The 14,616-nt window shown below is 39.1% G+C and overlaps 1 protein-coding gene across 1 annotated transcript in view; it reads left to right on the top strand.

The window, feature by feature from the left end:
• The window catches only part of LOC150085148 (sodium-dependent dopamine transporter-like), a 176,652-nt gene that overhangs the window by 123,332 nt on the left and 38,704 nt on the right, over positions 1–14,616 (top strand). The window contains exon 9 of the mRNA XM_090373849.1: positions 7,787–7,886. Coding sequence (XP_090229975.1) covers positions 7,787–7,886 — 100 coding nt within the window. The remainder of the gene's footprint in view (positions 1–7,786; positions 7,887–14,616) is intronic.

Below are 14,616 nucleotides of genomic sequence, written 5' to 3'. Positions count from 1 at the left end.
CAGCAGCTGGTAGTTTCGGCCAACAAATTTTCCCTGGTGCAGTGTGTGGGTCTTGCATTATTCTAGACCAAATTCCATCCTGATGTCCTTGCTGAATTCTTCAGTGATCTGGAGTAGTTACTGGAGTTGCTTCTCGGTTACCGCATAGAGCTTGATGTCATCCATGTACATCAGGTGGGTGAGGGTGTACAGGTTCTTTCTTCCTTCTTTGAGGTTATATCCATACTTGCTGCCTTTGAGCATGGTGGATAGCGGGTTGAGTGCTAGACAGAACCATAGTGGGCTCAGAGCATCTCCCTGAAAGATTTCTCTTCTAATGGGGATTGGCCTGGTTGTGGTGTTCTCGACCTTAATGGTGGTACTCCATTTCACCATTGTTGCTCCTAGGAAGTTTGTCACTATCGGATTGACCTTGTAGATCTTCAGGGTCTCTATTAGCTAGCTATGAGGTACGGAGTCGAAAGCCTTGCGGTAATCAATGTAGGCCGTGTATAGGTTGCGGTGCTTCTTGAAGGCTTGCTCCATAACTGCGGCATCTATGGTTAATTGCCCCTTGCATCCTTTGCTCCTCCGCTTGCAATTCCTTTCTACTGTTTGGCCATTATGTTCTGACTCTCTAAGTGGTCTGATATCTTCTTAGTTATGCAGCTGGTCAGGATCTTGTACATCGTTGGGAGGCACGTGATTGGCCTGTATTTCGCTGGGTTTCTTGTATCTTCATCTTTAGGCTTCAGATATGTGACTCCTTCAGTGAGAAACTTCGGGATTGTCTCCGGGTTGCTTATCATTCGAATGAACTGCTCTGCTAGGTGTGCAGGTGAGCTTCTTGTACCAGTAGTTGTGGATGTTATCAATTCCCGGGATTCGCCAGTTGTGGGTGTTCCTGATCGATTGTTTTACTTCTTCTTCTCGAATCTCCCACTCTCTCATCTCTTGTATGTCCTTCGTTTTCTTCCATTCTACTTCTATCCAGGGTGCTCTGCTGTTATGTCTTACTTCACTGCCCCAGATATTTCCCCAGAACTCTTCGATCGTCTTCTTCTCGGGTGGTCCGTTTCCTGCTTTCTCATGTTCACCCAGTTTCCTGTAGAAGGCTCTTTGGTCCTCATGGAAGATTCGGTTTATTTTCCTCTGGGAGCTCTCTTTGTATCGGTGTAGTCTCATGCTGAGTGCAAGGAGGTTCTGCTTCAGTGTGTCCAAGTATTCTCCTATTCTCTGATTTCTGGTCTCATGTTTGCTATGGACACTGTCTCTCTTGAGAATGCTCTTCACCTTTCCAATCAATTTCTTACTTCTATTACCCTGTTGGTACTGGGCCAACTGACCTATCTTGACTCTTAATTCTTCTATCTTCTGCTGGTCTTCTTTCCAAAGCTGGCAGTTCCTTCTGTTTTTGGTTCTTCTGCTGCTGGTCTCTCGTTTCTTTTCCATTAATCCTAGTTGTTGTTTGTTTGTTATTTGGTTTTTAGGAGCATTAGCAACTAAGGCCATATTGCTCCGGGATATGCGGTGGTCATTCCCTGACCTTTCCGCATCCTCCGTATTTGGTGGTGACGGGCTCGAACCCCGGTCTAATCAAGAAGCGTGTGCTACGCACTGCTGCTCCTTCCCACCTGGCTACGGAGGCGCCATTAATCCTAGTGGCTGCTATGGCAGCATAGTATGGCGCCTCCATAGCCAGATGGGAAGGAGCAGCAGTGCGTAGCACACGCTTCTTGATTAGACCAGGGTTCAAGCCCGTCACCACCACATACGGAGGATGCGGAAAGGTCAGGGAATGACCACCGCATATCCCGGAGTAATATGGCCTTAGTTGCTAATGCTCCTAAAAAAAACCAAATAACAATAACAAGCAGCACAGTATACGTCTGTCTGGATAGCCTCCAGCATTGCACCATTGTTATCAAGGTAATGTGGCATTATTTGCCGATTGAGTTGGTCTGTTTCTCTCCACAGGATTTTATTTGGCCTCTGCTTAGGTATCACGTCGGTTCTTGTGGGGTCCATTCCTTTGAATTCGGTTAGGGCCTTCTTCCACTCGTCTTCTATTCTGGATAGCATGATGTCATCTCTTTCCACTTCAGCTACTCTGGGTTGTATTTCTTCTTGCTGTTCCTCCTCTGATTCCATATTGACCATATTCTTTGTGCTGCTTGATTTTTTCCAAGATGGCAGGAGCTATTAGGTTCTTTTTGACGATGGTCCTTCTTTTGTCTGCTAATCGCTGTTCGGTGACCTGAATATCCAAGTATCGTTCCTACCACTTGGTATGTAATCGCGATCTGTACATTGTCATATTGGTCTCTAGCCTGGTTATTTCATAATATGCTTGCATGATATATGTATTCATTTCAATGCTCCACTTCATGTGTTGGCATTTTCTTCCTTCCTGGTTGGTCACTAGCTCAGTGTGCAGGAAACACATCCAGTTGGTGGGCTGTATGGTCTTGCCCTTCTCTTGTGGTAGCCTTATGGGGGACAGCGCCACTTGCTCCACTGTCTTGCTCGGGAGACTGTCTCCAACTTTTCAAACCGACCCCTCTGCCTAAGGCCTGAACGCGAGTGACTTTATCCTGCGCGCACTTGATGCAGTATGAATAATATTTATCTGCAACATCATCCATCTTATTATTATTATTATTTTAGTTGTTGTGTTATATTACCCTGATGTGGGGGGGGGTTCCACCCTGTGACAGATACCAGTGCCGAGTGCACAGAGTGGTTGTTATGGCTGGTGCTACTGTTGGCCAAGGAATACTCTGAGTATTCTACAGGTGTTCAGGATTGTGATTTTCTGGAGTTCCTTGTATGTGTTTTCTGGAAGGCTGCTATGTAGGGTCTTTGGCACCATACCAGTGGTTGACATGATGATTGAAATGTTGTTACTTGTTGCATATGTCACAGCTCTTTGATCTCCTGTCTTAGGTGCATCTACTTCCTGATTTTTTCCTCGTGGGTTTTCTTTTCTGGTCGTTGCCAGTGTTGGGCACTGCTATATCAATCAGGTAGGTAGCGTTTTCCTTCTTGTCGACAAGGTTTATGTCCAGTCTGTTGTGTGGGATTGTTTTGTTCGTTATTATGGAGTGGTCCCAGTACTGCTTGTGGGTTGGGTCTCTAGTACGGCCGGGGGTTTGTACTTGTAATACAGTACGCTTTCTTTGATCAGCTGGTATTTCCTTGCTAGGTTCTGATATTATCCTAGTTACCTGGTCGTGTCTACAAGCGTAGACTATCTGGATGTTTTACCTTGCATCCTGCAATGATGTGTTGGTTCATTTCTGAGGCCAGGCGGCATCAACATGTGTCATCTGACATTCTGGCTTCCTTGGCGATGTATTTTCTATAGTTCCTGTGTTAATTACCTGATCTTGGATGGTGAGCATGAATTCCTCAGTCATGGGGAAGAGGGCCACTTGTGAGCTATGCATAACACATGCGACTATGTGTTATTTGATTGTTCAGCTTACAATCAGATTGGAATTAATCTTGTAAATGTGGTGGTTGATTTATGCAGAGGTAATGAACATAAATTATCTAGTTTTTAGTATTTTCAGACATTTCAGGAGTTTGCCCAGAAGAGCTTTTCCCGAAGAGGAGGCAGCTTAAGGTACTGATTGACAGTGATTAAGTGTAGCAATTCTTTCTGTACACCTTTTTTTTTTTTTTTTATCTATGCTGTCATCAGTTTTTTTTTTTTTTTTTAGCTGCCATATTATAATGCTAAGATGCAGGATTATTGCTGAGTGGCTTTTTTTTTTTTTTTTTTTCTTTCTCTCTTGCAGGCAGTTAAGAGTTTTTTTTTTTTTTTTTTTTTTTTTGTTTTTGTTTGCTGGCATCATGAATTGATGATGCTAGATTTAGTCCTGACTGCTTTCATACGTTTTTGTTTTCTTTTTTTTTTTGTTGTTCCAGGTGACACCTATCGATATTGCACTTCATCCGATGGGTGTGGAGTTCATGCATTGTGCACAGACAGGAAAAGTTGACCCAGGCCCAGCTCTAGAGATGGGCACTGGGAAGCAATTGCCAATTTGGCATTTTCTCCATGGTGGCAGAGTGGCTGTCTGTTATTTGTATTTTTATTTTTTTTACTATTGGTAGATGTCTTACTTGATACTGATCATGTGGTGGTGATGGACTTTAAGTCTAAGTGCCACCATACATACATTAATATACTATGACTACTATGTGAGCTATGCATTGGAAATCATTTTATCTATGTGGTCTTGATGGAGGTCACTGTAATGTCTTTGCCCATTTTTCTAGCTTCATTTGTTCCTTCTGGGCGGGAGTGCACTTCTTGCTTAGGTTGAATGGGGTGTGCCTTGTCTATCTTCCTTATCGCCTGGTATAGTGCTACTGTGTTTTTCTAGATGTAATCCTTCAGGTTAGCTATCACTGTTTTCTGTTTCTCGATGAAGTCTATCGGGCTCCTTTCTGAGCTATTGTCAGTCTCTCTCTCTCTCTCCATGGCTGACTTTGTGTGGGTGGTGTTGCAGCTCTTGGTCATCATTGCCCTTATATTTCACACGATATCCTCCAGCTCGGCGTTAGTTCAATCTGTGATCTCAAAAGAGTATGTTAGCACTGGGGCTGCATAGATTTTTATGGCTTTAATTGTGTTCCCTCTGTTCAGCTTTGCCTTGAGCAGGCTTCTTAGTCTCTGATGGTATTTTTCGGTCAGACAGGCCTTGATATCCTTGTGCTCTAACTGCTGAGCCTCCATCATCCCCAGGTATTTGTAGGTCTCTCCTCCTGTCATGGCTTCGATATCTTTACCAGTCTGCAACTGATAGTTTCGGCTGACTGATTTTTCCTGCAATCTGTGGGTCTTGCATTTGTCTAGACCAAATTCCATCCTGATATCATTGCTGATTTCTTCAGTGATCTGGAGTTGTTGCGTAGAGTTGATAGCTTAAATAAATTCAAGTAGGAACTGGTCAGATGTTTAGAGGGATTGGATGTGTGAAATGGTGTTTTTTTTTTTTTTTTTTTTTTTTGGCTGATGCTACATAAGCTTGCTTTCTTGCATCATATGCCTCTACTACTACTATAACAGACCACAACAGGAGAAATTTGCTGTCCCATTCTCACCTGTATAGATGAAGATGAGGATGGGAAGTGTGACCATGCAGTTTGTTGCTCCGTGTTTAGTGCAACAAATATATAGTTTAAAACAGTTTATCGCAACAGTTTATTCCTGTTAATGTGAGGAACCCATTGGCGGATTGAGTACGTTATTCCATGTGACAGGTAAACTTTTATTTTAATTTTTCTGTGTGTTATAATTCAACTGATCAGGTTTTTTTTTTTTTTTTTTGTTAGTTATTGGCACATCGGCTTCTGTGGCCATATTGCGCTTCCCAAGGTTTTTGCATTTTCTACTCTGATCCAAGCCCAAGGCGGGATTTGAACCCACGACCTTTGGGTTGCCAGGCAGGCACTTTACCCACCCGGCTAGCCTGGTCGGCAACTAATCAGTAATGTTTCACAGAACAAAGTTTGCCTTCTACTACCCCGGCAATGCTAAAGCTATCCACTCGGAAACCTGTCAAGGTTAGCACTTAAGAGGTTCGTTTAAATCCCTTATTTACTTAAAGAATGAACTCCCTAGTGACCTGCTGCTAACGACCTACAAGCCAGTATATATCTGCTAGTTGTTGTAGCGAATTGCTTTAAAGCTCTTGCTCCAAATCAGAAAAACAAACTATTCCACTTCTGCTAATTTGTAAGAGTTGTTTATTGCCTAAATATGCCAAGTCTGATACAGAAGAAAATCACTAATGCTGAAAGACCATATGCAGTCGTCAGTGTCGGAGGCTTGCTTCGCTGACTGTTCAATGTGTCAGCTTCTCAATTATCCTAGGGACTTGCTGTGTCAATAAACTATCAAAGTTGCCACTCACAAAGTGGAAACTCTTCCTATGCCAAGCATGCAAAATGCATGCACATAAGAAAATTCCACAAAACAAAGTGATGAAAACCAAAGGAAAGGCAAGTGAGCCTGATAATTCTAGTAAAATTGACGGATCCAACTCTCTATCAAATGCAGAAGAAAGCAATTATACTGACAGTCCTGCTGCTCTGCACAGCTTTAAAATCACAAAATACATCTTCCTCTTCAGAGGTAATTCTTGATGAAAAGCGCAATATCCAGATACAATCCGCTGCAACCTTAACAACAACTATGGAGTAGCCCCCAATAATTCAATTACCTTCAAACTGGAATTTTTAATAATGGAAAGAGAAGGCAACATTTCAGTGATAGTCATTTGTGTGCTAACCAGTGTGGTATGCAAAACTTCGCTGAAGGTGGTACTAACCAAAAAAAAATGTATAGGTCACTTGAAATGCTCTCCCACCAAGCTTTGGGAGGATGCTGAAGTTGACGAGAAACTTCCCACTTTTCTGAGCAATAACGTACATAATCTCAAGATAATCCCTCTTTTGAGATGTAAAGCGGAGTGTTGCTTAAACAGTGACAACAGTTTGATCCCTAAAACTACTTCGCTCTGTATAACGTTGCTAGGGCTCCCTTGAGAAGATGTTATATGAATTGATAATAGAAAATCAACAACTTAAAGTCGCAAACGAACAACTCCAGTTGACTAACTCTATACTAACTGCAAGTGTCAGCAGTCCTGCTCTCATACCTACAGACGTTCAGACCTCCACAGCCATATCTATAACAGACCACAACAGGAGAAATTTGCTGTCCCATTCTCAGCTGTATAGATGAAGATGAGATGAGTACTTTCTGCAAAGTGTCATTTTCAGTGATGAAGCAACATTGCACTTGACTGTGGTAAATTTAACAGACACACTTGTCACATATGGGGATCTGAAAATTCCCATTCAGTTTGTGAACATGAGCATGATAGTCCCAAGGTAAACATGTAATGTGCACTGTCCTTCAGCCAGGTGATTGGGCCATTATACTTCCATAAAAACACTTTGAACTCTGCAATTACCTAGATATGCTCAAATTGTATGCAGCCACATTTGTTCAGTCAGCAAGATGGGGCACCACCACACTGGAGCTTGCATCTGTGTGATTTCCTCAATAAAATATTTCCTAACCAATGGATTGTCCCATTCCATGTCCTCCATGTTCCCTGGATATCACACCTGTGTATTTTGTTATATGGGGCTACATAAAGGACAAGGTGTATTGTAATAAAAAGTTAACAATATCACAGTGCTAAAAGACTGGATCGAATAGGCAGTGACTTCCATTTCTTTAGAGATGCTTCAAAACACTTGGAATGAAATCACCTACTGTCTTGATGTTCTATTTGCTCTCAAAGTTGCCCATGTGGCGGCATGCTGTGAAGTGTGGTTGTGTGATAAGAAATTATTTCAGTTTCTTTATTAAGTGTAGCAAACCATTTTACAGTATCTCTTACAATAAAATTTTTTCTCGAACTTCATAATCAGGTGAATAATTTATAAACACTCTGTATAATTAGCAGTGGGACCAAAAATTGGAAACAGAAATGATTTTAGAAGGTAAAGACCTTATACTGATGCCATATTCACTTTTAAATTAGTGAATGATGATATATTAGAAAAGAACAGACTAAGTAGAAATCAGATAATTATTGTAGAGAAATGCAAAAGCTATTCTGTAGCTAAATTCCCAGCACATACCTGCATTACTTTATTTATGCCATTGAGTCGATTACTGCTTATTAATCTAAGTTTAAGACTATTCATATTTGAAAATTTACCAGACATTAAATAAAAAAAACAGTTGTCTTATACTTACATAATTATTTTCTTTTAGGCTGGGATATATTTTTTTCAGCTTGCAGACCACTTTATTGCTGTATTAACAGTGGTTATTCTTGCCATTCTAGAGGTTGGCACTATAAGTTGGTTATATGGTAAGCATGTGATTGCTCATTGTTTTGCTTTCCGTCTAACATTGTGTTATTTTTTAATATTATTATATGACATTGAGATTCTAGAAGTAATTATTATCATTGCTTAAGTTAGCATAACAAGGACAATTTAGTCCTGTGTATTTTATGGCCAGCAGGATTTCAACTTCCAAGAGCAAATTTTGTGGTTTTTGATTATCAAGATAGAATAGACTTGCTTTAATCACTAGTCTAGATAAGTGCTACTTTTAAACAATCATTTGTTTAAATTATATGCCTGTTTCAAGGCTAATCCTTTTACAAGAACAAATTTATATATGGAATTTCCGATGTGAGCTGTATGGATTATGTATTACCTATGTGCTTTTTTTTTGACCAGTATCAACAAATCACATGCTACATCCCTGTTTCAGATTATCCTGAAACAGGGATGTAGCATTCTTTATTAACTGTGTTTACATTAATGGTGTACCTTCCTATTTCAAAAATTGGCACAGGAGAGTGAAACCTATCAATGATGTTCTATTCGCTGTCAACAAGAACTGAGATAATGTAGGTTTAAACAAGCTGAAATTCTTATTTAGCATTGAGATTCAGTAGTTGGTGAAGCTGAATCAAGTAATACAAATATAAATGTAGATGTTTTAGCAAAAAAAAAAACTAGTATTTATATTTTTAAAGATTTTTTCCATTACAATTTTTTACAATTTTCTAAAGCAAAATTTTGATCTTGATTTATTTTTGCCAGTTTCACTCTGGTTTTGAAACCTGTAGCCAATTTGGCCATGGAGAGACTGTACAAGGTTCATGGGGTAGAAATATTCTCAGTTGTTAGCAGGCGAAACTGTTTTTATAGGGATTGGATACACTTAAATAGAAAGGGTGCAAGAAAATTTGCTGATGCTGTTGAGGCACTGTTAGGTTGGTTGGAAAACTCCTAGCTTGGGGCGATACATAGACTGATAGATTAGCAGTAACTGCAAGCAGAGGGGAAAGTGATTCTGGAAAGTAAAATGCTGGGGAATGCAATGCCAGTGAGGGTTCTCATGGGACTTGCAAATACATGAGCTGCATTAGGTCTACTAAGAGCAAAACAGATGCAGGTATACTTGCATCATACACAATGGTATGATGAATATAGTAAACAAATTTGATGAATCTGAAGTACTGGTTAAGTCATCAAGTGCAAACATTGTAACAGATATCAGAAACATTTGTGACCAGGATGTAAGGGATACAAAATTTGAATATAGTGAGTACAATGTGTACAGAAAAGACAGACAAAGCTCCAGTGCTACTTAAGAACTGGGGAAGGAGGGAGGGGTAGAATTTTGATCTTGGTTAACATGTTTGCTGCTACTTAAATGAGAGAGAACTTGTTCAGTGTATTATAATATTCAAAATGTTGAAAAAATCAACATTCCAACATCCCCATCATTCTGAAAATTCATACATAATGGTTCAAATTTCAAATTTTGGAATTCATTGCTAAAAGTGAGCATTTACTTTTGTACTTTAATTCAAATCAAAATTAAAGCACAAAAGCATTAATTCTGATTTGATTTTTTTGTTGGCTTTTGTTTTTAAATCAGAACAAATCTTAAAATTTTATAAAAAGTTGAATCATGTACATAAACTAACATCAACATAAGCAAAAAACAAATCAAACTGCGTGCCAAACAGACGCCAAGCATTACAGCAAGAGATGCTATAAATGTGCCCAATACTGAGTAGCTAATTTCATGTGCCTTAATGTTGGTTGACCACCTTATTTCCAGAACTTACCTTCCAACTGCTTATACAAAGGGTACTAGGAAAGTTTTGCAATATGACAAAACAATGAATCACAGGAAGCTGCTTGTTGCTGCATGTTGAGACATGTTCATACGTGCATAGTAGCCGCCGCGCCAAGTCGATGGGCTCAGTTATTCATTAGTAGTGAGAGTGTAAAGTGCTTGCGATGGCATCGTGGTCACGAAATGAGATAAGGACAGTTTTGCGGTATAATTTCGTGCGTGGTTTAACCATAGACCAGTGCTTAGAAAAAATGACTCTTGCACTAGATGATGATTGTCCACATCGTACAACGATATTCAGGTGGTATAGAGAATTCCAAAGGGGAAATTTCACTCTGGAGGATTCTGAGAGGCCGGGAAGGCCACGAACGTCAGTTACGGAGGAAAACGCTACTGCTGTGAAGAAAATGCTTGACGAAAACAGGCGAGTGACCTACCAACAGATAGAGGATACTTTGGGCCTAAATGCACCAGCAATTCGTTCGATTCTGCAAGATCATTTGCACGTGAAGAAACTTTGTTCTCTCTGGGTGCCGCATCAACTGACTGAAGAGCAGATGACACGACGTGTGACTTGGTGCCGGGAGATGTTAAAAAAGTTTGATAAGGGACAATCTCGGTATGTGAACAACATCGTGACAGGTGACGAGACTTGGCTGTACTATTACGATCTGCCGACCAAGGCTCAAAACAAAGTTTGGGTCTTTGATGATGACGACACACCCGTAATTGTCAGAAAATCCCGATCTGTAAAGAAGAAAATGATAGCTGTATTTTTCAAATCGAGTGGAATTGTGGAACGTGTCGTTTTGGACGCGCAGAAGACAGTCACAGCTAAGTGGTATACTGAACAATGCCTGCCTAAAGTCATTGGATCTATGAAGAACCTGTGGCTAAAGTCAAGAATGGACACCTGGTACCTCCATCACGAAAATGCTCCAGCTCACCGCGCCAAAGCCTGCACCGAATATTTGACCACGACAGGACTGAAACTTCTCGAGCACCCTCCCTACAATCCAGACCTTGCTTCCTGTGACTTTGCACTGTTCCCGCATGTGAAAATGAAGCTAAAAGGGAGGCGGTTTTCCAGTGATGAGGACCTTCTACGGGCTTGGGTCAACGAGTGTGCTTTACTCCCTAGTGAAACTTGGTAGAACTGGTTTAAAGATTGGTTTCGGAGGATGGAGAGGTGTATTGAATGTAGAGGAAATTACTTTGAAAAAATTAAATAAACAAAGCTGTATTGCAAAACTTTCCTAGTACCCTTTGTATGTCAATAAGAATGAAATTAATTTAAAAAAGTTATGGACATTAAAAATTGTTAAAATTATTGTGTACAGGAAAGTGCACCATACTCTAATGCTTGTTGTAAAAGATTTCACTACGTAAAATCACTATTGAACTATGAGTTTGAACAGAAACTTTCAAGTCAGTTGGTTCATAATAGCAGAAAAGGAAGGAGAGAGAAAGTTTAAATATATGTGCTTCTAATTCCCATAGTGCAATTCAAGTATATGCATAGGAATTTTTATGTTATTCAAATTCCATATTAACAGTTGCAAAGTTATATCCACAATATGAGAGATGCCAAAGGGTGTTGGTAATAATGTATTTGAAAACAAAATGCACAAGGCATAATCCTTATGGGTTTTGGTAATTAACTATATAATATTGGTTTAGATACACCATAGTTAACCCATAAATTTGAACTACGTATGTAGTGTAAAAGGCATCGTTTTAATAGTATCTCATATTGTGGGTGCCTTCTCAACGAGATAGCTGGTATTGCACTACTTCAAATAAATAACACTTCTCTAGTAGAGAAGACTACTGTTATTTATTTTCAGAGGATACCACCACCCAGCTTCAAAACGATCGTCTGGGTAGTTTGGCTGGCAATTGATAAGGTATATTATATTATTAAGATCGCTGATGAAATATTTATGTGTGTCTTTGTAAGAGCTGAAGAAAGATCCGAGTTTATTGTAAGCGGAAAAGACAAGAGAGATGTCAGTATCGTTGAATATATGCCAGAACTGTTCTACTAGTTCACTATGATAGGGGAGGACTATGCAGATGTTTGTATTATTGTTATGTCTGATCGGATTATTAATTTTATTTTTGGCAATGGCAATTGTATGTAAGATAAGTTGATGTGGGTAACCTCTGGCTATGAATTTATCAGTGAGATATTGGATTTCATTGTATAGGTCATTTTGTGAAGAGCTAAATTTTAGAGTGTTGTAGATTTGGTTGCATAAGATGGCTTTTTTTGTGTTAAGGGGGTGATGTGAAGCGAAATGTAAGTATTTGCCAGTATGTGTGTTTTTCCTGAAAATTTTTGTATTTAGTTTTGTGCCTGTTATGTAGATGGTGATGTTGAGAAATTGATCTGGTTGTTTAGTCCAATTTCAAGGGTAAATTTAAGCTTGTAATGTACAGAATTAAATTTTGAAAAGAGATTGTCGATTCTAGGTCTATTGCCTATTACAAGGATGTCGTCAGTGTAGCGAATGTATATACTTTTAATTCAGAGGAAAAGGGGTGTAGAATTTGGTTCTTGATGGATGCCATGTAAATTTCGAACAAGGGGGCCGAGATACCTAAGCCCATCGGTAAGCCAAATATTTGTTGAAATATTTTGTTGTTAAATCTAAAGTATCTGGCATCTAATAAAAGTGTAGTGAGTTCAAGGATGTGGTCGATGGAGAGAGAGGTGCGTTCTGTTAAGGTGTCATCGGCTGCTAAAAACTCACGTAGAGCTTGTAGGGTGAATAGAATATGGACATTAGTATAGAGGGATGTGACGTCGAAGGATGCTAATATGTCACTGTCGGATATTACGATATTGTTGATTTTTTGGAAGGCTTGATTGGTGTTGTTAATTTTAAAAGTGGAAAATCTAGTAAGAGGGGATATCATTTTGACTAGGAAGGTAGATATATTAGCGAAAGCTGATTTGCTATATGAAACTATTGGTCTTAATGGGTGGTCAGTTTTATGTAACTTAATGATCCCGAACATATGGGGAAGGATATTGTTGCGTATTCCTATTTGTTGTAATGTGAAAAGATTAATTTCTTTATTTTGTCTGAGTTTCCTAAGAATTGTGTCTAATCTGTTTTTGAGTTTTGTAATGTTGTGGTTGTTGTCACTTATATATGTCTTGATCTGCTTAGGATAGATTCTATTTTTTCAGTGTAAGTATCTTTGTCTAGTTTGACAAAGCTACTATATTAGCGTCCTTCGACATCACATCCCTCTATACCAATGTCCATATTCCATTCACCCTACAAGCTCTATGTGAGTTTTTAGCAGCCGATGACACCTTAACAGAACGTACCTCTCTCTCTCCATAGACCACATCCTTGAGCTCACTACACTTTTATTAGATGCCAGATACTTTAGATTTAACAACAAAATTTTTCAACAAATATTTGGCTTACCAATGGGCTTAGGTATCTCGGCCCCCTTGTCCGAAATTTACCTGGCATCCATTGAGAACCAAATTCTACACCCCTTTCCCTCTGAATTAAAATTATACATTCGCTACGCTGATGACATCCTTGTAATAGGCAATAGACCTAGCATCGACAATCTCTTTTCAAAACTTAATTCTGTACATTACAGGCTTAAATTTACCCTTGAAATTGGACTAAACAACCAGATCAATTTTCTCAACCTCACCATCTACATAACAGGCACAAAACTAAGTACAAAAATTTTCAGGAAAAACACACATACTGGCAAATACTTACATTTCGCTTCACATCACCCCCTTAACAAAAAAAAGCCATCTTATGCAACCAAATCTACAACACTCTAAAATTTAGCTCTTCACAAAATGACCTATACAACGAAATCCAATATCTCACTGATAAATTCATAGCCAGAGGTTACCTCCATCAACTTATCTTATATACAATTGCCATCGCCAAAAATAAAATTAATAATCCGATCAGACATAACAATAATACAAACATCCGCATAGTCCTCCCCTATCACAGTGAACTAGTAGGACAGTTCTGGCGTATATTCAACGATACTGATATCTCTCTTGTCTTTTTCGCTTACAATAAACTCGGATCTTTCTTCAGCTCTTACAAAGACACACATAAATACCCCATCAGTAATCTTAATAATATAATATACCTTATCAATTGCCAGCCAAACTGCGACACCTGTTACATTGGAAGCACTACTACAAAATATGGCTCATCTAAACCTTTTAATACCCGTGCATACTACCACCACCACTACAGTCTTACGACTAACCAAACCGTTACAGAACTCACAAGTCATGCTAAAACCCGTAACCATACCCCTCTCATCGATTCTGCCATTTATATTATTAAACTCAAATCCAGCTATAGGATTCTTGAATATGAAGCACTAGCCATTGAGTGGTATCGACACCATTCCAATCTTAAAGTCTTAAACACTAAACTTCCCTTCAACCTTTCATCGATTTGGAACCTCTCGCTGTTGAGGCTACCGTATGTCAAAAAGTGCATCACAAGAGTATAAATAATTTCTTAAATATCGCACGCGTTCTCTACCAACTCAATTGCCAACTGAAGACGTTGTAATCCAACGAAAGTCCCCGTAATGACTATTGGCCCTCTACATTATTTATTTAATTTCAATTATTTTTCCCTACTTTAATGACAACCAAGGGTTAGATGTGTGCGCACCTGCTTCCTTGCGCTTACTCTAATTTCCGAAATAATACTTTATTTTTTTGTCCCTCCTTAGTCTTTTTAACTCAACTATCCATCCTAAATATTAACCAACCCTTTTAATTAAACTATGCAGATTTATTCAAGGTGAGTACTGCTTTTTTAAGCATTCGCTATTTTATTATTAGTCCATCTACACGGTATTTCAAGATATCTAAAGCCTTGCATAGTTGATTAATATAAATTAATTATTAAGTA

The sequence above is a fragment of the Mastigoproctus giganteus genome, chromosome 5 (genome assembly GCF_048544385.1).
Source record: "Mastigoproctus giganteus isolate SK-2022 chromosome 5, ASM4854438v1, whole genome shotgun sequence".
Taxonomy (NCBI): domain Eukaryota; kingdom Metazoa; phylum Arthropoda; class Arachnida; order Uropygi; family Thelyphonidae; genus Mastigoproctus; species Mastigoproctus giganteus.
Note: the sequence above shows the minus strand (reverse complement) of the source record. Positions and strands in the feature narration are given on the sequence as shown.